The sequence below is a fragment of the Bombyx mori genome, chromosome 27 (genome assembly GCF_030269925.1).
Source record: "Bombyx mori chromosome 27, ASM3026992v2".
Classification (NCBI taxonomy): Eukaryota; Metazoa; Arthropoda; class Insecta; order Lepidoptera; family Bombycidae; genus Bombyx; species Bombyx mori.
Genome location: NC_085133.1, coordinates 3,566,588 through 3,590,277, shown reverse-complemented (window position 1 = coordinate 3,590,277; position 23,690 = coordinate 3,566,588). Strand labels below are relative to the sequence as shown.

Below are 23,690 nucleotides of genomic sequence, written 5' to 3'. Positions count from 1 at the left end.
GTGCGAATCAATTTAGAAATAACTTTCCTTAAATTATATTTGACCTAAAAAATGTAATAAAAAAAATTACGTTGCAAGACTACAGGCGAAAGCTTAACAGAGATAAAAATTGATCCAATGTTATGCCTTTGTTATGCAGAGTAAATTTCCTTGCTACTGCGTTAGAATTAGAGAAACAATATGAAAAAAAAAAATGTTTGCTTTGCATTGCCTATTATCTGAGAGATTGTTTATAGTGATAAGAATACTGTAGTATCTCACAAGACGAAGTGTAAGTGTTAATAAATAAAAAATAGTGTGTATAATACCAAGGATAATATGTACAAAGGATTATATGAAAAGGGCCATCAATACAGAAACTATAATATAGCTAATAATAATAAACTAGAGGTCCCACAGTAGTCGAAATTCGACTATAATTAATTGGAATTGTAAGTTTGTACAACATTATGATTGTATTTTATACTTCTATAATCACAAATTTCCCAAGACTACACTATAAAAAATATTAACAAAGACAAACAATATTAATCTATTCTCAATTTGACCATAGACGTCAAGAACAAAAGTTTGACAATAAATAAATAGTATGCATGCGTGTGTGCGTCAAATACATGGTATATAGTGAGTGTAATGTTTTCTTTATTGATTTAATGTATCTTTTATGCATTATTTTAAAAAAATATTAGCATTGTACACTTCTTCTCTATATTCTCTATAAGTGTGGGAAATTTTATACCCCTCCGTCCGCGCAATTTTCGTAAAAAGGGATACAAAGTTTTTACTTCACGTATAGAATGTAATATATAGATGAATAATGTAACTCTTTATTCAAATTTACTTGATTCTCGTAATTTACCTTTTTTACCTCGTCTTTTCAAATGACATTATTCTAAGCCTTTCGGATTGAAAACCAAGTAATCGTATTAATCTACAGTTAAATATAAAAAAATAGAAAATAAAAAAAAAAAATTAAAAAATCCACAAAGTTTTCACATGCAAATAATAAAATAAATTATTTGTAAAAAAGAACATATCTGTAAGTTTATAATACAACGAGGTTTTAAGAATTTAAGCATATCGTGAATTTAAAATTTTAAACTAACATTAACATGATACATAATACAATAAGTGCATATAATTCTATGACCCCCCAAGAAAATAATTCTTGAATCTATACACGAATATGTCTTCGCATTTCCAAAATTGTACTTCCAAATATACTAAAACTACGGATGTTCCGACCATAAGCTACAGCTTCAATAATAATGAAATATTAGAATTTTAATCACGCATATTTTCATTGGTGAACTCATCGGGAGGGAGCACTTAACGATTTGGATAATATTAATAACGTGCCAAAGTCCGCGACATGACGTTGACCGATATTAAATATGTATACGTCACTAGTTATTTAAATCATAAAGTAATAGCATAAAGCAATGGTAGGACGTCGTGTGAGTCCACACCGGTAGGCACCACCGCCCTGTCTATTTATGCCGTGAAGCATTAATGCGTTTCGATTTGAAGGGCAGCCGTTGTACTGGGACCTTAGAACAGTAATGCTTTTCGGTTTGAAGGGCGGGGCAGCTGTTGTTCAAAATGAGACTTTAGAACCCATGTCTCAAAGTGGGTGGCGGCATTTGCTTCATTTCATTTCATTTTAGATGTCTATGGGCTTCGGTAACCACCTAATATCAGGTGGGCTCGTCCACTCATCTAAGCAATGAAAAAAAAGCAATAGTATAAACATCAAATCCAATTTTGTAAAAAGCTCTCATCTGTCGCAAAATTGATATTACACTACTTTTTTGTAGAACTATATAAATCATTAACCCTCCTATGTTTTCATTTAATCCTAAACGCTTCAAATATGTTTATTTTTCGTTCGCGAATGTTTTAAATATATTCTCATTTAAAAAAATATGATTTTTATTTGCAGAGCGGCGGCGAGTCTCCGTGCACATGCGAAGAATGCCAAACAGAAGCCTCAAAGAAACCCGACGATAAGAACAATACAAGAACAATGAACCAACGCGAAAACAATGTGAAAATACGACCAATTATAGATGACAATGCACACGAGCGCGTAGTGGACGTTTTAGTACATGACGCACCGGCCGAAACACCTAGGTTCTTTCAATCGGTGACCACGCCCCCATACCAAATCACCGCACCACCACCGCCGGGCTTCGTCGTCGCTCCATACCAAACTCCCAGGTTCCACACCGGCGGAAACGTGGAAGACCTCCTCGGGGACGTCCAGTCGACCCCTACGATCCAGCAAACAACGTTTATACAGCAGAATTCCGTATTCATGTGCAACACAAGACGGATCACGCAAAAGCAGTGCTGCTGCCAAAGGGATCCCCCGCCTATCGCAATAAACGGCAACCCGCAGCCCGAGATACCGAAATCCTACGTGACCGAAAAGAATATCGAATTGACATATGATTATCCTAGAACGAAGCCAATACAGAGCTCGAAGAATTCAGGAGAGGATTTAACTACAACGACAGAAGTCGCAAGCACGGTTGTGTTTGTCGAAAGAAGGATCCCAGTTAAACCTAAGAAATTCGACTTTCTGTTCAGATCTCGATCAGCGCCGGTCGGTGAGAACGAGGAGCCGATATACGCGACCGTGAACAAGCTACCCAAAAGATTGCGTCGTATGGAGCTCGCTAATCTTGAGAAGGAAGTCGCGTATAGAGCAGGCGAACCGGACTCTTCGATAAGAACAGATGTTACACTGAAAACCGATTCAGAGTCGCAATTACCGCCGCCCGATGACGACACCAGTAGATCGGAGAGAGAAAAATCGACGGCACCTCAAAGGGCAGAGTCTCCGAAAGCAAAGAAACGTAAAAGGTTTTCGCTGACGTTCAAAAAGAGAGAACGAAAAAGAAAAGAGAAAAAGAAGAAAGAAGGTAAGAATGGGAATTCAAAGAATGGCGTGCCCAAGAACGGAGGACCTATGCTGGGAGAGTGTGACAACGAGAGGCTGATCGAAGGAGATGCACATGACGTATCGTGTGCTTCGCCAACGAATAAACACAAACATTGCACTCGGCATAGACCTAGGAATACAGTATCGTCGTCCAGCTCTGGCCCGCGCTTCAAGCGGGATAGCTATCAGGTAAGGCGAAGTTTTAATCTATACTAATTTTAATATATAAAATCTACAGTCGTTTTGACGGATGTTCCGTTATAACTCCTGAACCATATATCCGATTGACTTGAAATTTGGTATCTATGTAGAAAATACATGTACTTAATGGATAGGCTAATATTTATATGAGTATTGGACTCCCTAGTAATAATGACAATAAATAATAATGTTAAATTTAAATGCCCAGCGAAGCGAGTGAGTACGGCTAGTATATATCTAAAACAATAAATAGCAGCGTTTGAATTTGCGAAATTAATCAATAGGGATCGCCAGCCGTGACGCCAGTATTGCGTAACCTTTAAAAGCATTTCTTCACTATTGAATACCAGTTCATTCAAATGTGGTAAATTAGATATTATTTTTAAACATCTATTAATCTTCTTAATTAACATCTTAAGTGTAAAACGTGGTTTAAAACGCTTCGTTCGTATCTTCCCTTATTTAATTACTGCTATTTGGTAATTACTGCTATTTGATGTAGGTAATGTAGGAAAGAGATCAATATATATCCAAGATGTTTTATTAACACAGAATGTCCTCTGTGCATATGTTAAAAATCTTCTATGTTCCGATATAATTAGAATCTACTATGATAAATTTAACTAATTTGACGGCTTAATCTTGCGTTTTGTTGCTATGGATTATTATGTATAAATATAATTTTATTTTCCGTAGTTACGAATACTGTACTGTTTTCGTGGTCGCCGTGGTCATCCTTGACCACGAAAACCGTAAAGCAGTTTTAATTATGTCAACGACTGAAGAAAACCGAAGGAAATACTATCACGAATCAAAATATTTGAAATTTTGTTATTTATTTATATAGTTGAAATTTCAATTTGTTAAAATTAATATTGTGGGTAGTTTCAAAGAAACAGTTCGTATCAGCCATCGCACTATACCTAGTTAGAATGCGTCTTAACTTTACTAAAACATTCACCGGTCACCGTCCTCGTCGAACCCGTCGCTTGCGACGAAGGGCTCGACGAGCGAATTAACACATAGACACAGCCCATTGATCTCGCCGGATCTTCTCAGTGGGTTGCGTTTCCGATCTGGTGTTAGATTCTACGAAGCACTGCTCTTGCTAGGGTCAGTGTAAGCATCACTCCGGGCTGAGTTTGAAATAGCCTCTCAAGACTACCAGCTTAGGTAGGAAAAAAAAAACATTTAGAAATGAAAAAATAAATCGGTCCATTTGATTTTTTTTTATTTTATTCAGGAAATAACATCGCACTCTGAGCACGAGCGAACGAACAGCTTGTGTTCTTCGGTGAACTCGCTGGGGTCAGCGTGCACCCACAAATCGAGAAAATTATCCGCCCCAACCAACGACACCTCCATACCGTGGTGCGGCTGCTGGGGAGCCGGGTGTGTGTGAATAAACTATTTTGAAGTTAGTTTAAAAAACGTAAACACGTAGAAATCCTCCAATGTCTCAATTACCCTGCGTAGTTAATGTTTTTGAAAAAAATTTCAGGTCCTCCAAGCACGTTCAAACAACGTCGTCACATCCAAACTATTTATATTCGTAGACTACTCGCACGCATCTAGTTTTGTATTAAATCTAATTACAGTACCCGGCAATAAATGTTGCACATCGACCGGGGGAAAGAGACGGGTAATTTTTGCTCCGTAGAACGTTATATCTGTCGCCCATTACCTAATTGACATTTAGTCTCCATAGATACCGGATCGTTAGTGTTTCGTCGCACGTAGGTAACGCTATACAACAAAAACATAAATTAGACGACTGTCTCTTTCTAAATATCGATGTGCAATATTTATTGCCTGGTACTACTGTAAGTTATTTACTTTAAATTTTGTAAATTAATTCTTAAATCTCATTTTGAATCTAATACGAGCTATGATCTATTATTGTAAAAACTTTAACAGTCGGATGATTTAGTGTTCACAGTTGAATTTGAATTCTTTATGTATTTCGATTCGTCAAATACCGCTTTACTGTTAATAGGACATATTTTAAGCGTGGATAGGCACCATCATTCTGCCTATTCCTACCCTAAAGCAGTAATGTATTCCGTCTTAATAGGTAGAACAGTTACGTGGCGGCATCCATTAAGATCTACGCCCTTACGTTTGCCGCTACGGACGCCGTTCCAACTCCATACGAATTTCAGTTAACTTTTACGCGATTGAGAAGTTAAAAAACTCATACTGAGTACACTGAGCGAGATCTGTGAGTTTCGATACCTTATAAAATCAAGTGAGCAGTGTACATATTTAGTTCAAAAAAAGAAAACCGATATTCTTACTATCGAAGATCTTCAGAATTCAGTACAGTAGATTGGGGGAATAGAGGCTAGAGTTAGAATAGGGACAAATCTGGGATGTCACAATACTTTTGTTGATTTGTTAGATTTAATTTTGTTGAACTGAAAATGACCTTTTTTTAGTGTTTAAGAATATTAAATAGTTTAATTTAGTCATCAAAGTTTTGTAACTTATTAAATTATATTAAAAAGTTAATTACCTAAAGTTAGGACCTACTTATCAACTAAATAGTGCCAGCCCTATTGAAAAACTATTGTCCCCATACGTAACCTGATTCACCCCAAATCCAAAGTGAATCGGGTCAGGCTAGTTTTTTTCAGTTTTTGTGTATATTTTGTAATGAACTATATTATATAATAACGCATCGTATATAAAAATTTAAGCCTCCGGAACCATTTTAATCTCATTTTTATTGGTATTACCCTAAGAAAAACCATTGAAAATTTGTGTTGGATTTGGAAAGGGTCCCGATTCCCCTCAATCTACGATAATGTCATATTTTTAAGCAATCTTTTAATTTAGCCGAAAATAATGTTAGTGGCTACGTAGTAAGTAGTAACTCGTATTGCATTAGCGTAGGTACGGCGTTCGATAGATTCTTCATCTTTTACCAAAAAAAACCATTGCTTTTTACTTTTGTTTACTCGTTAAGAACATTATCAAGTTAAAGAATTTATTGTTTTGTATTCTACTTATTTATTGTTTGTAAATAATGGAGAAAAACTGTGATTCTCGTTTAGCGATGTGCTAATATTAATTTACCATAGTTGTATGAGAATAAAATTTTATACGTTCATGGCTTTGTTTTCATACAATTCGACTTACCTGTACGAGAAATCTTTGTGATGGTTCACGCGTTGTGATGGTGACGTCAATTGTAAGTATATATAAAGTACTCGAAATCATAGTTAAAAAAATGGTGCGCGTGAAAGAATTGAACCTTCTTCTGCGGTGTGTACTATTGTGGTTTTCTTCATTTTTTCCGATTTTATAGAACCGCACAAAGCGGAGACTTAGAATAGGGAATGCTGTGTATGAGAGAAACAACCTAGCTTTTTTTTTTCTTAGATGTGTGGACGAGCTCACAGCTCACCTGGTGTTAAGTGGTTACCGGAACCCATAGACATCTAGAACGTAAATGCCGCCACCCATTTGAAATATGAGCTCTAAGGTCTCAGTATACTTACAACGGCTGCCCCGCCCTTCAAACCGAAACGCATGACTGCTTCACGGCATAAGTAGGCAGGGTGGTGGTACCTACCTGTGCGGACTCACAAGAGGTCCTACCACCAGTAATCTCAAGTATAGTTACAGCGGATGCCCTACTCTTCAAAACGAAACGCAGTACTGCTTCACGGCAGAAATAGGCAGGGTGGTGGTACTTACCCGGGGGGACTAACAAGAAGTCCTACCACCAGTAATCTCAAGTATAGTTACAGCGGATGCCCTACCCTTCAAAACGAAACGCATTACTGCTTCACGGCAGAAATAGGCAGGGTGGTGGTACCTACCCGCGGGGACTAACAAGAGGTCCTACCACCAGTAATCTCAAGTATAGTTACAGCGGATGCCCTACCCTTCAAAACGAAACGCATTACTGCTTCACGGCAGAAATAGGCAGGGTGGTGGTACCTACCCGCGGGGACTAACAAGAGGTCCTACCACCAGTAATCTCAAGTATAGTTACAGCGGATGCCCTACCCTTCAAAAAGAAACGCATTACTGCTTCACGGCAGAAATAGGCAGGGTGGTGGTACCTACCCGCGGGGACTAACAAGAGGTCCTACCACCAGTAATCTCAAGTATAGTTACAGCGGATGCCCTACCCTTCAAAACGAAACGCATTACTGCTTCACGGCAGAAATAGGCAGGGTGGTGGTACCTACCCGCGGGGACTAACAAGAGGTCCTACCACCAGTAATCTCAAGTATAGTTACAGCGGATGCCCTACCCTTCAAAACGAAACGCATTACTGCTTCACGGCAGAAATAGGCAGGGTGGTGGTACCTACCCGCGCGGACTTACAAGAGGTCCTACCACAAGTCACTCTCGCTCTTCTCTCACAAGAGGTCCTACCACCAGTCATTCTTCCTTTATTGTATCTTTTCTAGCCGTAACGAATCTGTCACGAGTTAAATTTTCCTCTCAATGCGCCTAAAGTTTCATTAAAAAAAATATATTGTCACATGCGCGTAAATAAAACACACAACATACATAGATGGTTATTTAATATAAAATATGACACATTCCTTTGAACTGTGTGTTTACAGTAATTGAGACGCATAGCAAAATTGATTTCACGAACGGCGCGTCTCCGGCCTGCCGTCAACTAACACTGACAAGGACATGACAACGACATGTCAACATTCTCGAATTCTAATGAACCTTTCACTCATAGTCTTCATTAAAAGCGCCGTGTTGCCACATATTAAGATTTATGAAATTTTTGTAGGACGTGTCAACTTTTCATATCATGGCAACACTGTCTCTTTTCACTCAGCGTGTTAGAATATCTAGTCTATGGCAAGAAACGCTCACATCAAAATTATTATGTATATTATTATTTTACGTTATGTTATTCACATTTCTTTTTTGAATTTAAGTTTGATCATCTTGTTGTTCTAATGAACCGAATGAACAAACGATGCCTTGAACAATACGGAAGGTTCGTTTGATTAAATCAAGTGTTGCCATAGCAAAAAAAAAACATGTCTGTCATGCCCTTCGTGGTAGCTTCTCTATCCGAATATCACAACATCAATCAAACTACAGCATAAATATAAAGTTAACGTGCACGAACAGATTCTCTACGCCATTTTGTTATATAGCTTCACAATATCAAAATAGGGTTTCATGGTGGATATTTTTAAAAAAAGACGTTCTATTTAGTTAAGTTTTCAGTAAAAAACGGAGCTTTTATCTCCTCGCGCACAACATTAATCTTAATTGCTTAGTCTTCAAAATACACGATAAGAAGACTTCATTTTATACACACTAACGACACCCTACCAAAAGCTTAGGTACTTTACGACAACGCAGTCAGACGGTAGGCAGGGACGCAACGTCCGAACAAGCTTACATCGATACAACCATAGAACATTCGAGAGAAACTACGCGAAAAACAATCGAAAAAAAAAAATGGAAACAAAAAAAAAAACGAGGAATCACCGAAATCACGATCAGTTACGAAAACATACATGGCACTTAAAAAAAAAACAAACAAAAAAAAATATATCCGAAAAATAATATTGCGTTCATCAAATAACAAAAATATCAATATAAAAATCTTTCATTAAAAAAATATATCTCAATAAATAAATTATTAAGCGAAAACTAATAAAAACACAATGAATTTACATTATTTACACGGACCACTTCATCGTAGAAATATTAATGAAAAATAAAACACACACGCATTAGGGGAAGGGTTATTTGTTAAAGGAATTTAAATTTTTAAGAAAACCCAACAGAAATTCTTGAGATCGATACAAAGCGAAAATTTCTAGACAAATTATAATATTAAATATATTAAAAAAAAAACAGTAGGTACGTTCAATGTCTTTCTTTTCTCATTCGATTCATAGTAAAATATAAAAACTCCATATTTCCCCTAATGGACATGACGTGGCGTCTCTTTCGCGCAAACGTGCACGCCGCACTGTGCGCGAAAGAGATAGCACAATACGCTATTACAATATTGATAAAAACTTACATTTTACACGTCTTAAATCTACGCTTACTGGAGAATATTTTATATATTAGATATTATATTCTTAATCGAAAACATTACACGTACGTACTTATAATTAATAATGCTTACAAATACGCGAAACAGATGAAATACAATCATTAGTCGTAAAACACGATAAGTTTATTATATATAATATATATTAATGATAGCATTGCACGTTTTTTGGCAAAATAAAACAATATACATACATATATTAATATATATGAACACCTAAAATCATTTCTCATACGAAAAGTAATTAATAATATAAAATTTTCGAAATTCATCTAAAATACAGTGTGATGTTTTAAAAAAATATTTAAATACACAAAAACTAAATCTTATTTTAAATTTCAGTACGGAGATAAATCTTCTTTTAATCAGCGTTCACATAAACGAGCGCACACTTGACTCGTGGACATTTTAGCTTACGCGAATATATCTGACGAGATTGTAAACAAAAAAAAAAACAAAAAATTGCTTCTAACAAAAGCGAGCCTCGAAATAATACATATTATTAAAATGTACAATACAATAATTTCCTACGCGGCAATTATCTACACACACTTACATTTACAAAAATAGGCCACTCGCGCGATTCTTTAAAACTATCGATATAGAACTTATGTATCGATTCGATTCGATAATCGATATATAACTTATATATCGATTCGAAGCCAACTTAAGCTACATAATTTAAGCGAAACGCTTTACCAATTCATAAATAAACTCGTTCTAATTACCGTTGATGAAATAATCGTAAAACATTTCCTGAATCGACTTTGAATCGATAAAATTTTATCATTCGACAAAAATAAAACGCCGCATAAACGATTCGCGTTATGAATTTGTTAATATTAATAAAAGGAACTAAACGATAGATCAGTCTCGAATGTTATTACAAAAGTGAAGTTGCCATTTGAAAATAATAAAGATCGATATAAAAATGTGATGATTCAGACAACAACAAAAAACACTCACTGTGTTGTTTAATTACATTTTCTAATAATTTTATCTAGCTCGACTGCCATATTGTTATACTAAACTAATTAAAAATACCCAAAATAATTAATGGGAAAATAATGATACGAAGGCTCACAAAGCAAAGGGAAGCACACATCTTAACCGACTACATTTTAAACGTCAATGGTTTGACAGACTGTCATTTCTTTTTTTTTTACCGGTGTGCTGCCTATGTCCAAAGATTCTCGATTCATACAACACTAATATGCAAATAATGTTATTTATATGTTCCGAGTAAAATCTCACAGGTAATATATTCTGAATTCACAGATCATATAAACGGTATCACGTTTTTAATTTTTTTTAATTATAATATTATAGCAATCTGTGATCATGGTAGCCTGGCAAGATCAAATTGATTTATGATTCAAAGGTATCTGAACAATAATTATATTGATAAGGCGATTTCAAAGCTGATTTTCTACAAACTTTTGTCCAGTATGTAACTTAAAAATGACAATTACTATTATTTATTTACAAATATTACGGCATCTAGGGCTTCACAAAAATATCACAACTCAAAGCTGCACTTTCAGTTAAAAAAAAAAGATACAAAAAATCAAAACACATTGAACCACGGTCACATACGAAAGGCATTTTTGCATGTTGGCAATACCGTTTGATTTCAAAGACACACTTACACCGATACTTTTTTAAAACAACGATTACAAATACGTCACTTACAATTACGTAATTATAATAAACAATTACTCCTTAATATTTTCGATTGAACGGAATGTGCTCGTTACGTGGTGTTGCCATTAATAAAAACGTTAACTATCAAATATACTCGATAATACTAGGTTTAAAAACCTTTTCATTAAATACGTTTTTGTGCTTGAATTTCCAATCTTAAAGCTATTTAAATGCGATAATTTTAGAAAGTGTTAATCGATTATTTTTTTATCCTCACAAAATCGATATAAAATACCAACCGATTATTGTTTGTTGTATATAATAACGACTACGAACAGTACTGAATATAAATAAAGAAAACGAATACATTCAAACGATGAAAGCCGTGAAAATATGGGAACATACCGCAAGCCTCTAATAACAACAGCGTCACACTAAGCATGCATTGATATGGAAAAACGTATATTAAAATAAAAAACGCACTATAAATTCTAAGGAATCTATCATCACGTCGACTTCAAAAATACTACAATAGAACAACAATAGCTTGCCGATACACAACGTTAATACAGTAAATCGATATAAAATTATCGACTACAAAAGTCGATAGTCGATTAATGCCCGTATAACGCGCACGCACTCGTCACTAGTTTGAAACAAAAAAAACCTCACTTCGAGATTGAATTCGGTCGACACCAAGCCGTTTCGAAAATGTTCAGTGACGTCACGGGATCGCGTGACGTCAGACGTCGTTCATCACGAATGCAACCTGCATTGTGGTTTCCTGAAAATTATATGACATTTAAAATTATTTCTTATAATAACAGTCAATACACAAAAGATATGACATACTATATAAGATGACATACTATATTTTTTGTAGTGATGGGCGTATTGCAAGTCAACCGTTACACAACACCACTGAGTCTTCGACCTCATGTCTCAAGGTCGAAAGTAAAGTAAAATATATGACATCGTTTCTCAGATCACGCTAACAACAAGCTCAGTTTTTTTAAAAAAATTCAAAAATCTTAAAATGGTACTTAACCCCTTCATCACCTGATGTTTTCAATTACGACATATGATTTCGTTTTTTTTTTCTTTCAATTTACTAATTAATTACTATTGGTGGTAGGACCTCTTGTGAGTCCGCACGGGTAGGTACCACCACCCTGCCTATTTCTGCCATAAAGCAGTAATGCGTTTCGGTTTGAAGGGTGGGGTAGCCGTTGTAACTATACTGAGACCTTAGAACTTATATCTCAAGGTGGGTGGCGCATTTACGGTTGTAGATGTCTATGGGCTCCAGTTAACTCCACTTAACACCAGGTAGACTGTGAGCTCGTCCACCCATCAAAGCAATAAAAAAGTCGAACTTAAAGTGTCCCGATTAACCCCTCCCCCATTTTACGGTACATAAAGAACTCACCAACTGCCCTCACACCATGACAAACGCCTCCTGCCCTCGAAACAGAAACGGGTGCTGATCGATCATTGTCTGGACGATGTCCTCGAGGTAGGGCCTCGTCATCTCGAACCTGCCCATGTCCGAGAACTGCACCGGGAGGAGGGTCGGCCACCAGCATATCGCCAGGTTCTTGCTGTCCATCGAGTTCAGTTTCGAGTTGTCGGCGACTCTACAAACATACAACGACATACAGGCAAATCGATTTACATAGCTCCCCAGGTCACGTTTTGAGGCGTGCTAAGAGTTTGAAAAAAAAAAAGAGTAGTATGTACCTAAATATGAATTAAGGTTGTTAATAAAGGCTTCTTTATCTTTATCTTAAGAGTTTGAGGTATTTCTTTCGTAGCTGTCTTCGGCTTAATGTCTCTAGATAAAATTATTGCAATATAATATTTGCTTAAGTATTCAATCATTCATCAATTTGGTTGATAGCAACATTTGAATATTACTATTATATTATATTCTGAATAAATATATCTCCTAAAGTCTTATATTTTCTATTATAACAAATTATATTTATTTATATAAAAATGAATAGCTGTTCGTTAGTTTCGCTAAAACTGGAGAACGGCTGGACCGATTTGGCTAATTTTGATCTTGAATTATTTGTGGAAGACCAGAGAAGGTTTAAAAGGTAGATAAATATAAAATTAAATAATAATAACAATTTTGTTTTTCCTTTGATGTGTCCTCCGTCGGACGGATTCCTTTTGTTTGTTTTAAGTTTATTTTATACAAAAGCTTAGGTATTTTATTTTGCGATTGAGGCACTACGAAGTCTGCTGGGTCAGCTAGTTCTGAATAAATATATCTCCTAAAGTCTTATATTTATTATTATAGCAAATCTATATCTATACTAATATATAAATCTACAGTGGTTTTTACGGATGTTCCGTTATAACTACTGAACCATGCATCCGATTGACTTGAAACTTGGTATCCTTGCAGAAAATACATGTACTTAATGGATAGGCTAATATATATTTGAATGTTGACTCCCTACACCAGTTGCGGGCGTTAATGATGAGAATCTTTGTGGGGGTGAGAAATAATAATGTTAATTTTAAATAGGCAGCGAAGCGGACGGTTATAGCTAGTTATATTTATAAAAGTTTACATTATATTATGAACATTTTAAGGAGTTTATAGAGATTCTATCCAATCTGAATGAGTGTTGCGTGTGTGTATGTGCGTGCTTGAGTGCGTGCGCGAGTGCGTGCGCGCCCGTACCTGGCGAAGTGGTGCAGCAAGTAGTCGAGCGTGGCGCGCGCGAGCGGCGTGAGCGCGGAGTGCAGCAGCGCGCGCAGGGCCAGCAGCCGCCAGCTGCGGTCCTTGAGCTCCACGCCGCCCGCCATGCAGCCGCGCATCGCTGTACCCACAACGTGCACTTCTACACACCACACTCTACTTTTACTATGGCGGTTCAGACCAGAGATCATTATACACGTCTACTATTTCAACTCAATCACATTAAATACACAAAAAAACACGTGTGGCACTCGGGGACTGCCGCAGTAAAGCTATTGCATAGCATTTTTATTAACTTATGATAATTTTTTTATTGCCCTTGTAGGCAGACGAAAACACGGCCCACCTGACGGTGAGAGGTTGCCGTCGCCCATGGACTTCAGCAATGCCAGGGGTAGAGCCAAGCCGCTGCCTATCGCAAAACCGCTGCCTAACGCCAATTATAATTAGACAATAATAATTTAATATTAAAACAATAATAAAATAAAACCACGCTATATTTGAGTCGACTAGTATCAAAGCCGGCAATGTGACTTTTGGACAATTATTGGTAAATCAGAAAAACGAATTATTGACTTTGTATTCCATAGGCAGCCACAAAACTCTTCTGAACGACATCTTAGATAAATAACAGGTTAAGTATTAACCTTTATTTAATGCAGGTTTTGAACCGTATTCTTTGAAGGAGACGATTATATTCAAATCAATCTGTATTGACATATCAATAACATTTTCTTGTTCAAATGCACAGATTGCCACCTTTGATAATAGACGACTCATTTATAAACATTTAAAAAAACAAAACTTTAACTCTCCCCTACACACTCATAACCTAGACCGCGCGAGAGAGATATGGGCAAACTTTTCATGATGCGCATGAAGTGCGACGTCACGCCGCGCACTTATTCACAAACACTATACAAGAGCAACGTGTGAATGTGTTGAACGCGAGTTACATGGTAGGCGGAGTCGGGGGTGTTAGGTTTTATTTTCGTTACGGAATTTCTTGATTCGGTCGCCCCGCTCAAAGCCAACGATAAAAGCTATGCAATAGCTTAAAAAAACATTAACAAACACGATAAGCCAAAATTATTCATTTCACACTTTACTATGTGATATCCCCTGATCACTGTTTAAGTCTTAACGGCATTTATGTAAAGGCGTTATTCCTATGCACGACTAAAATCAATATCAATATCAAGAACCATCCTAAATGTATTTATCTTAATTACAGGCGGCGATATAAATATATAAGCCACTAATCGTTCATACATTCTGGTTCGGAAGGCAGAGGTTCCGTTAGTACAATCAGAACTAATAGTCTTCATGTCATCATGTCCATTGACTCCCTAACAACTCATGGATGATCGTGCGCGCTATTCCATTTACTCCAATAAATTTAAAGTGAAAATCAAAAACATTATAGCTTACTCGCGATATCTTCCAATTGCGCCATGCTCGCCTCATCGAGTAATGGCGGTAATTTCTTCGAGAAGAAATCCTTGAGCGCAGTGGCGACAGCATTCACGGGTATGTCTAGCGAATCTAAATCTATATTCGGATCTGAAAATAATAAATAGATTACACATTATAATTCGTTTGAAGTCGTCGCGGACTAAAGGATAAGACGCCCAGTGCGTTCGTATTTAACGATACGACTGTACCGGTGTTCGAATCCCGCAGTCAATAAACAAACTTTTCTAATATTTTTTAATTAAAAATGTCTTAGCTCGTGTTCACTATTAACTTTCAGCTTAAATAAATATTGAATATGCAAATCATTATAACTTGTATAAACACTGCACAAGTAAGACATAAACTAAAAATCTCAAGGTGAATGATGACTACCTAACACTTAAGTAGATCTTGTATTAATATTATCCATGTATTCATTACTTTAACTGTGCAAAACCATTCAGAGTAAAATAACCCTAAAATACTTTGTCATCAAAACGCAATAACAAAATTTTTATAAAGCTGCAGGGTGTTTGTTGTTTTTTCTATATTACAATCACTACAGTTATTGTGCCTTATTACTAGATTTATTTTTGAAGTGAAACTTGTAATACGACTTCCGATAAGGTAGCATTAAAAGCGTTACATAGAATAGAAAGAGACAGATCGAATGCATGCGCATAGTATACCTGCTACAGGCCGGCGCGAGCATTAGCAACGAGTAGTGTCCAATATTTTAATGAACTATTTAAAAATATATACTTATTTTTTTATCTATAATATAAAATATATATATAATATAAATGTTGAAGATGTCGTATCTCTTATACCACACTTTACCACACCATTCCCTATTACAAGATGAATCTGATTTAAGGATGAAAAACGAAGAAAGCCACAATACTACACACATCGAAAAAGAAGTTTCACTTCATTCACGGGCACAAAGTTGCACGCGCACCGTTTTTTTTTTTTATTACCACTTGTTCGAGGGTAGGACATAACACATATTATCTGACACTAGACGATGACCGAGCTTTGTTCGGTATTTTTTTTTTATAAGTTGTGTTTTTTAGAAATTATATTTAAATAACGAATTACATATTGATAAAATGATGAAATATTCGAAGATTCTTTAGGTATTTTTAAGTGAACACGTGAGTTAAAAAAGACATGAATAATATAAATAAACAATTCATTTTCTTGGTCTAACTTTAAACCAAACACTCATTGGCTTCGGGTGGCTTAACAACGCCATCTGCTTAAATAGCTTTAGTGTTATTGTGTCTTGCTCATAATTGATATGAAAAATAGTATTATTATTCGCCAATAGATGTCGGGAAGAGTCATAAAGTTGATTATCGATAAAATTGATAATTGAAAACACGAATAAAGCAACATTTTCTGAAAATAAATCGTAGCTAGATCGATTTATCGCCCCCGAAATCGCCTGTATACTAAATTTTATAAAAATCGTTGGAGCCGTTTCCGAGATTCAGATTATATATATATACAAGAATTGCTCGTTTAAAGGTATAAAATAAGATCTATTATAATCGAAGTAAGGACTGACCTTCGTAGAACTTGGTGAAGAGCATATCGACGTGAGCCCTATTTCCAGGCACGCGGTACAGTCCCTCGGAGCCCAGCCCTTCGCGCTCTATGAACTCTATGCACTTCTCTACGAACAGTGGAACGCCGTGTCCGCCCTGGGGGGTAGAGAGCGCTCATTGTCAATCACTGTGCGCTTGGTTACAATACGATAAGTCGAGTCCGAGAATCCGACGCCATTAATAATGAAGTCATCAGGATATAACCGTCATATCATAAAGCTTTTTAGATTAAACTAACCGTACTCGCCCGCTTCGCTGCGCATTTTAAATTAACATTATTATTTATTGTCATTATTATTAAGGAGTCCAACACTCATATAAATATTAGCCTATCCATTAAGTCCATGTATTTTCTACATGGATACCATGTTTCAAGGCAATCGGATGCATGGTTCAGTAGTTATAACGGAACATCCGTAAAAACCACTGTAGATTTATATATTAGTATAGATTATATTAAATTAATTAAGAAATGCGAGTTAATGACCGCCAATTACATGCTACCATATGTTACATTCGGTATTAGATAGATTAACTATCATTATGCTTAAGAGAGACTTGAAAAGTTGGATCAGTAAATTACGTAACGTTACACAGAAAGAGTAATAGTATCAGAATTGGATTGATTATGTTCGTTAAAATAACAAAGCCAATTATAATGCGCTTAATATAAAGATCTATGTATAAATTGAAATTGAAAAACATCATATAAGAATATACCACAGAATAGATACGACATAGAAAGTAAAGAAGAAATAAAATGGGTCATTGGGTCATCCATCGACATTGACATCAATAACCGCCTCCCTTCCATATAAGCAGGGAACAGGACTTTTGATTTTCCCCTACCCGCTGTCCTGCCCTAGCTAAGGCCATTTACCTGCGGACCCCAATTCTGAATTGACGCTGCATTGGCTGCTTGTGATGAGTTCTTCTTGTCCTTACTCTTCGAGAATTCCTGTTGAACAAAGTACTGTACTTTAAAAAACAATAAATCCTTGTTGATCTGGTTAACAAAATAAAAAACGTTCGGAGGTACCTCCAAATCGTTGCAGCTTTATCACTGATACAGAATGCAGTTTCACCGCCGAGAAAAATTTGCAAGAAATTTTTTATTGGACAATTTTTTATTATTATTACAAAAATTTCATGAGAATGACTATAAATAGAACACTAGAGACACAGAAGTGATCAGGTTATTCAAGGTATACTGCTGGTAGCACCATTTGTGAGTCCTCGCGGGTAGGTATAACCACCCCGCCTATTTAATGCGTTTCGGCTTAAAGGGTGGGGCAGCCCTTAGAACTTATATTTCAAGGTGGGTGGCGCATTTACGTTTTAGATATCTATGGGCTCCAGTTACCACTTAACAACCGGTGGGCTGCGAGCTCGTCCACCCATCGAAGCAATAAAAAAAAGGTGATCCATTCTTTTTTTTACCATCGAAGCCCCCGCCATCGGAACAATGTTCACTCTAGAACCTTCGCGTTGATACCCAGGCGCTTTCCCAAAGAACTTTTTCGCCACGCATCATCCCTCTTCTTAAAGGAAATTAGAAAGAGATTTCTGTGCTATAGGCAGCGAAATGGCTATGCTGGTGATCGACACCACCACGCGGGCCGTATAGTCTACATTAATCAATAAGTCAATAAGTGGACTTTTTGGCGGGAACGCGAGGAGTGAAGTTGTGTGATGTGTTTTATTTTGTCTAGCGGGTTTAAATGTAGTAACGGTGGTTGATTAACTGTTTAATATCTGTGAGTGCAAAAATGTGAGAAAATGAAACAAAGCCGCTGGACGTAATTTCCCGGGATCCTCCAAAAATTCCACTGAAAAAATCTGTCAATGACCACTATTTTACTGAGATCATATCTCATCCCATCTCATCTCATCTCATTTCATTTCATTTCATTTCACTCCATATTATCATTTTTCATAAAAATAAGAATATAAATTAAAATAAGACATGACCTAAAGGTCTTAGTTACCAGGCCGTAAATTATCTTTAAAAAAAAAGCTGTCAATAAGTGAATATCATGACGGAGGACATTAGATCACCTTGTGCCTCCTGTCGTGTTTGCCGAAGGGGTGAGGTCTGCGGCGCGGGTCCGGCGCGCTGGCCGTACAGTTCTCCTGTATCGACGCCGGGTACTCGCCGGCAAGTATCTTAAACAAATTCGTCATCTATATATATAAAAATGAATTGCTGTTCGTTAGTCTCGCTAAAACTCGAGAACGGCTGGACCGATTTCACTAATTTTAATCTTGAATTATTTGTGGAAATTAAATAAAAATAACAATTTTGTTTTTCCTTTGATGTGTCCCCCGTCGGACGGATTCCTTTTGTTTGTTTTAAGTTTATTTTATACAAAAGTTCAGGTCTTTTATTTATCGATTGAGGCACTACGAAGTCTGCCGGGTCAGCTAATTTTGAATATTATATTCGCTCGCTACGTACACTACGTTTTCTGAGTGCAAATATCATTTAAATTGCAATCGAGATCAGATTTAGTTACTATATAGTTACTATATAATGATTGTGATTTGTTTTGTGCAGCAATAAATAAATATAACAAAAAAAATGTTTGCCAAATGATCGTTCAGTAATTCCCACTCTATGAGACTTATTAACTTTTGCAATAAATTATCTTTGTAGTCGATAATGAAGTCTTCTTTTTTTTACCTTACCTTATAATAGTATAATAGGATAAGGTAAGGTGGAGAAAGTAGAGGTAGAGGAAGGCAGAGGAGATGCGAATTTTTCTAATCCATTTTCTTCTAAGAGCCGCCTCCTCTCTCTCTCTCTCATATCGTCATTCACACACTCCATTCATGTCTTCTTCGGCCGACCTCTTTCCCCTCTACCTTGCACCATTATTTCCATACATCTCCTAGTCACAGGCATCGATAATGAAGTGACATAACCAATGCGGCCTACACACGACCCTAACATCAATTGCGATATCGGGACAGTGGTGGGGAGGACCTTAAATCGTACCCTAAATGGTGATTTAGGGTTAAAAATCGGGTTACGATTTTTTCCAGAGCGCTATGAAATGTCCTTCTTTAAACGAGGCTTGTGGAGAGTATTAAGCGGTAGGCAGCGGCTTGGCTCTGCCCTTGGCATTGTTGAAGTCCATCGGCGATGGTAACCACTCACCATCAGGTGGGCCATATTCTCGTCTGCCTACAAGGGCAATAAAAAAAAACTAAAATCCGCTCCCGCTGTCCTGATATCGCCACTGATTTTAGACTTGTCGGTAGGCCGCATAATAGTGAGACTAGGGTTGTCAAGCTGCACGTGGGGGCGCGCGCGGTACCTTGTGGGTGGGCTCGTGGTGCGGGGGCGGCGGCAGCGGGCGCACCCGCCGCGTGTCCGCGTCCGAGCTGCCGTCGCTAGACTCGCTGGCGGCTGTACGGGGACACACACACACAAACTTCAAACATCGATATTAAATTTTTTTAAAAGAACGGGTAAGAACAATTAATTTTATTGAAATCAAATTAGGTCAACGATGGAAATTATTAAATTAAATAATATCGAAAGGTGAAAGGTTTTTTGGTTTAATGCGAGATTTCGCTTAATACGCGATATTTATCTTTGTAATTAAAAAGGTCCGTTTTATTCTGTATTAGTATCAATAATTCTATGTTTTTAAATGAAATTCAATTAAATTTACCCTATTCAAACAGCTAAAGAGGTTTTTTGTTATGTTATTCGTTACAAATTTTAAATTTTAAATGGCTCTCCTGTAGAGTTGCAACAATGTCGACATCGATACATAACTATTACTCTAGTGGAGGAGCAAAATTAAAATATTACAAATCGATTTACCCTTGTCCTCTTGCGTTCTACCTCTGTAGCCGGTGGGCAGCTCCGGCGGCCCCACGAACATGCCGAGCTTCGGGACTCGCGGGCTTTGCACCGCCACCAGGTTACCTAAGGACCTGCAAGAGATGTTGTAGACGTTTTGTTACTTATTTGTACAACACCATCCTATTCGTCCCACGAGATTGCCATTGATTACCGATATCCAAGAAAGGGATTGTGGTAATGACAGTGCAACTGCGACTGCCCATCCGAGCTAATAATGAAATGCTTACTATAGATTCCCACTATTGTCCAAGAGATGGCTCTCGCTGTCACTAACAGTGTTTCCACTTTAATGATTTCCTTTCCCCACGCCTCACTTCAAATTTACCCTTCTCAGGGCTTTTTTCCCCTCAAAAAATTTTCTGCTGTAGCTTTTACTTTTGGCTTTAGTGCAGTAACTAAAAGAAAAGGTCTTTGTCGATTTTAGGTTTATTTTAGGTTTTACCCATGATTTCCCGCAATTTCCGCTTTTAATGTCTTCCCCTTTTTCTCCCCCTATGGACCCTAATTTTCCCCTCAAATGGGGAATTTCCCCTCATTGTGGAAACACTGGTCACTAACCAATCGTCTAGTGTACTACGTATAACGGTAGTGCAAAATTATAAAAATCTCACCAGGCAATCAACTGTAGTTATACAAAATTACATTATAATTGGTAATAAAAATATTACCTTACGATAAACTTAATGATATAAATATAATGAGTTGTTGCTACTATAAAGTAGCACAAATTAGTTCTATTGTCTGTCCTTATTCCTTCATCAGAAGATATCCAACCGTGAGGGGGTTTCAATTAAATTTAAATTTAATTTTGAGCCTTGTAGATCAGCAACGGTTTTCGTGATGTGAGGCATTTTTTTTTATTACTTAAATTATTGAAATATTGCGCAGAGCAGGCTCGTACCGTTTCTTGTAGTGTCGCGGCGCGTGGTGCGCGGCGTGGCGGCGGCGGGCGGGCGCGCGTCCGGCACCGGACGCTTCGCTAGAACCGGAACTGTCCGTCTCCGAGAACGCTTTCAATCAAAAAGTACACATTTAAAGCTGAAACTTAATACTTTCTAGAATTTGTGCGAATTCTTAGACAGCGACTTGGCTGTGCTTCTGATGTTTCTGATGCCCGTGTATGAACGGTGACTCTTTATAGTCAAGTTGGCTGTATGTCAGTCACGCTACAAAAGCAATTAAGAAAAAATGATACTTCATAACTGTAGGGACTTATTATAATGAGTAAGCCGTACATAGCCCGCCCGACTTTGATGACAATATACGCGAGTGAATTTGGAATTAACTAGTTTTATTTACTTAAGGCAGCTACAAACTTACATTACTTACAAACCGTACGATAACGGTCATGTTTAAACGAGTTTAGCATCAGAAGCGACCACGAGAAATGTACAGGGATATTTTTATATTATATAGTCTTCGAACAATTATCGCGTTGGTCATATATCGAAAATAATATACACGAGATTACACTGTAGAAATAATTAAAAATTACGTTACATGCAAATTACAGTAAAAAAATAATTACAAACTGCCGTTCGAGAAAACCAAAGTACATACTGAAAATGTATTTGTAAAATGAAAAGTGCTTTTTTTATCATTTTAAGGACTCAACTAACATGGTTGGTGCAGCGGTGTCTTCTCGTGTCTCCGATGTCTCCTCAAGCGCGTCATAGATGGCGCCTCCATATACTCGTTCGTTTCTTTAATCTGTGGTCAATAAAAAGGAATAGGCCTTTTTAGCGGGAACGCGAAGAGTGAAGTTGTGTATTTATTTTATTTTGTCATCTCAGTAAATGACCACCATTTTACTGAGATTATATTTCATCCCATATCTTTTTTTTTTTTTATTGCTTAGATTTGTTGACGAGCTCACAGCCCACCTGGTGTTAAGTGGTTACTGGAGCCCATAGACATCTACAACGTAAATGCGCCACACACCTTGAGATATAGTTCTAAGGTCTCGGTATTGTCACAACGACTGCCCTACCCTTCAAACCGAAACGCATTACTGCTTCACGGCAGAAATAGGCGGGGCGGTGGTACCTACCCGTGCGGACTCACAAGAGGTCCTACCACCAGTAATAACGCAAATAATAATTTTGCGGGTTTGATTTTTATTACACGATGTCATCTCATCTCATTTCATGTCATTTCATCCCAGTTGTTAGTTTAAATTAATATAGGAGACAGACTTAGTTTTAAGTGTTTAAGGAATCCTATACATCTTACACCCGGAGATCTAAGTTTGAATTACTTAACAAAGGTTATCCTACTCTTCAAAGATAGGCAGAGACAGAGGCAGAGATAGGCAAAGGGTAAGTTTAGGACATGTCGTCTGTCATCAAACCTTTTTTTATGATTGAAGTATTACTGGTGGCCCGGAGGCCTTTCCAGTTTCACCAGGACAGATGGGCGAGCCAAGGCTCAGCCAGGAGGGGTGGGATTTGCTAACAGCTGCCCGAGCGCTTCCGAAGAAGGTCATCAAACATACGTTTCGCCGAACATTACCTGCGCGTATTGAGCATCCAGTTCAGTTTCCGAGCTGACTCCGGAGGGGTGGTGGTGGTGACCCTGCTGACCGCTCGAGTGTGACCAGCCGGAACGTTGAGACTGGAAGCACGCACACCTCGAGTCAACCCAATTTAGGTCTTAACGTACACCGAATTAGAACGCAAATGAATAAGCGTTACGTTACCGTTACGAACACGAAAGAAAGAGACAGAATGAGACCGGACCGCGCTTATTATTAAAATCACTATCATATTGTATAGATTTAAGAAAACTATTAAAGAGTATATGTGCAATAAAGCTTACTATAAAGTCAATGATTATCTAGAAGATTGCACAAAGTGGGAATGAGTTGCTCGCTCCGGGCATTTCAATATTGTAAAAATTGTTACGTTATAATAATCATTGTAAAAATGAATATTTAAAAAAATCTAAGAATTCTTTTTATCTAATATTTAAAAAAAAAAGGACATGTCCGCTGAGTTTCTTGCCAATTCTTCTCAGGACGGAGGCTAGTTTTTGTGAATTGACGGTAGTTTTATTTGACGTTCAACAAGTATGTACTTTCATCTATGTTGAATAATTTTTTTTGATTTCATTTGATCTATACTCCATGGCGACAGTCCAAGCGATGTTCCAAAAAGACTTTATATAGGTTATCATAC

At 37.1% G+C, this 23,690-nt stretch overlaps 2 protein-coding genes across 5 annotated transcripts in view; one reads left to right on the top strand and one right to left on the bottom strand.

Annotated features, from left to right (window-relative positions):
- The window catches only part of LOC101742721 (uncharacterized), a 76,832-nt gene extending 70,572 nt beyond the window's left edge, over window positions 1-6,260 (top strand). Inside the window, exons 6-8 of one of the 2 annotated variants that reach the window (XM_012697902.4) lie at window positions 1,943-3,136; window positions 4,392-4,540; window positions 4,650-6,260. In XM_012697902.4, the coding sequence (XP_012553356.1) occupies window positions 1,943-3,136; window positions 4,392-4,540; window positions 4,650-4,704 (1,398 nt within the window). In that variant the 3' untranslated portion in view covers window positions 4,705-6,260. Of the gene's footprint in view, window positions 1-1,942; window positions 3,137-4,391; window positions 4,543-4,649 lie in introns of both variants that reach the window. The other variant, XM_062676458.1, reaches the window with a different exon arrangement.
- A 1,415-nt stretch (window positions 6,261-7,675) lies between these two features.
- The window catches only part of LOC101742582 (rho GTPase-activating protein 190), a 46,693-nt gene continuing 30,678 nt past the window's right edge, over window positions 7,676-23,690 (bottom strand). For 2 of the 3 annotated variants that reach the window (XM_038020847.2, XM_038020848.2), the window contains 12 exons: window positions 23,026-23,127; window positions 22,134-22,224; window positions 21,416-21,524; window positions 20,473-20,585; window positions 19,958-20,049; window positions 18,696-18,803; window positions 17,518-17,595; window positions 16,598-16,733; window positions 15,001-15,132; window positions 13,552-13,711; window positions 12,283-12,490; window positions 7,676-11,637 (listed from right to left, as the gene is read on the bottom strand). In XM_038020847.2, the coding sequence (XP_037876775.1) occupies window positions 12,292-12,490; window positions 13,552-13,711; window positions 15,001-15,132; window positions 16,598-16,733; window positions 17,518-17,595; window positions 18,696-18,803; window positions 19,958-20,049; window positions 20,473-20,585; window positions 21,416-21,524; window positions 22,134-22,224; window positions 23,026-23,127 (1,320 nt within the window). In that variant the 3' untranslated portion in view covers window positions 7,676-11,637; window positions 12,283-12,291. The remainder of the gene's footprint in view (window positions 11,638-12,282; window positions 12,491-13,551; window positions 13,712-15,000; window positions 15,133-16,597; window positions 16,734-17,517; window positions 17,596-18,695; window positions 18,804-19,957; window positions 20,050-20,472; window positions 20,586-21,415; window positions 21,525-22,133; window positions 22,225-23,025; window positions 23,128-23,690) is intronic. The other variant, XM_012697900.4, reaches the window with a different exon arrangement.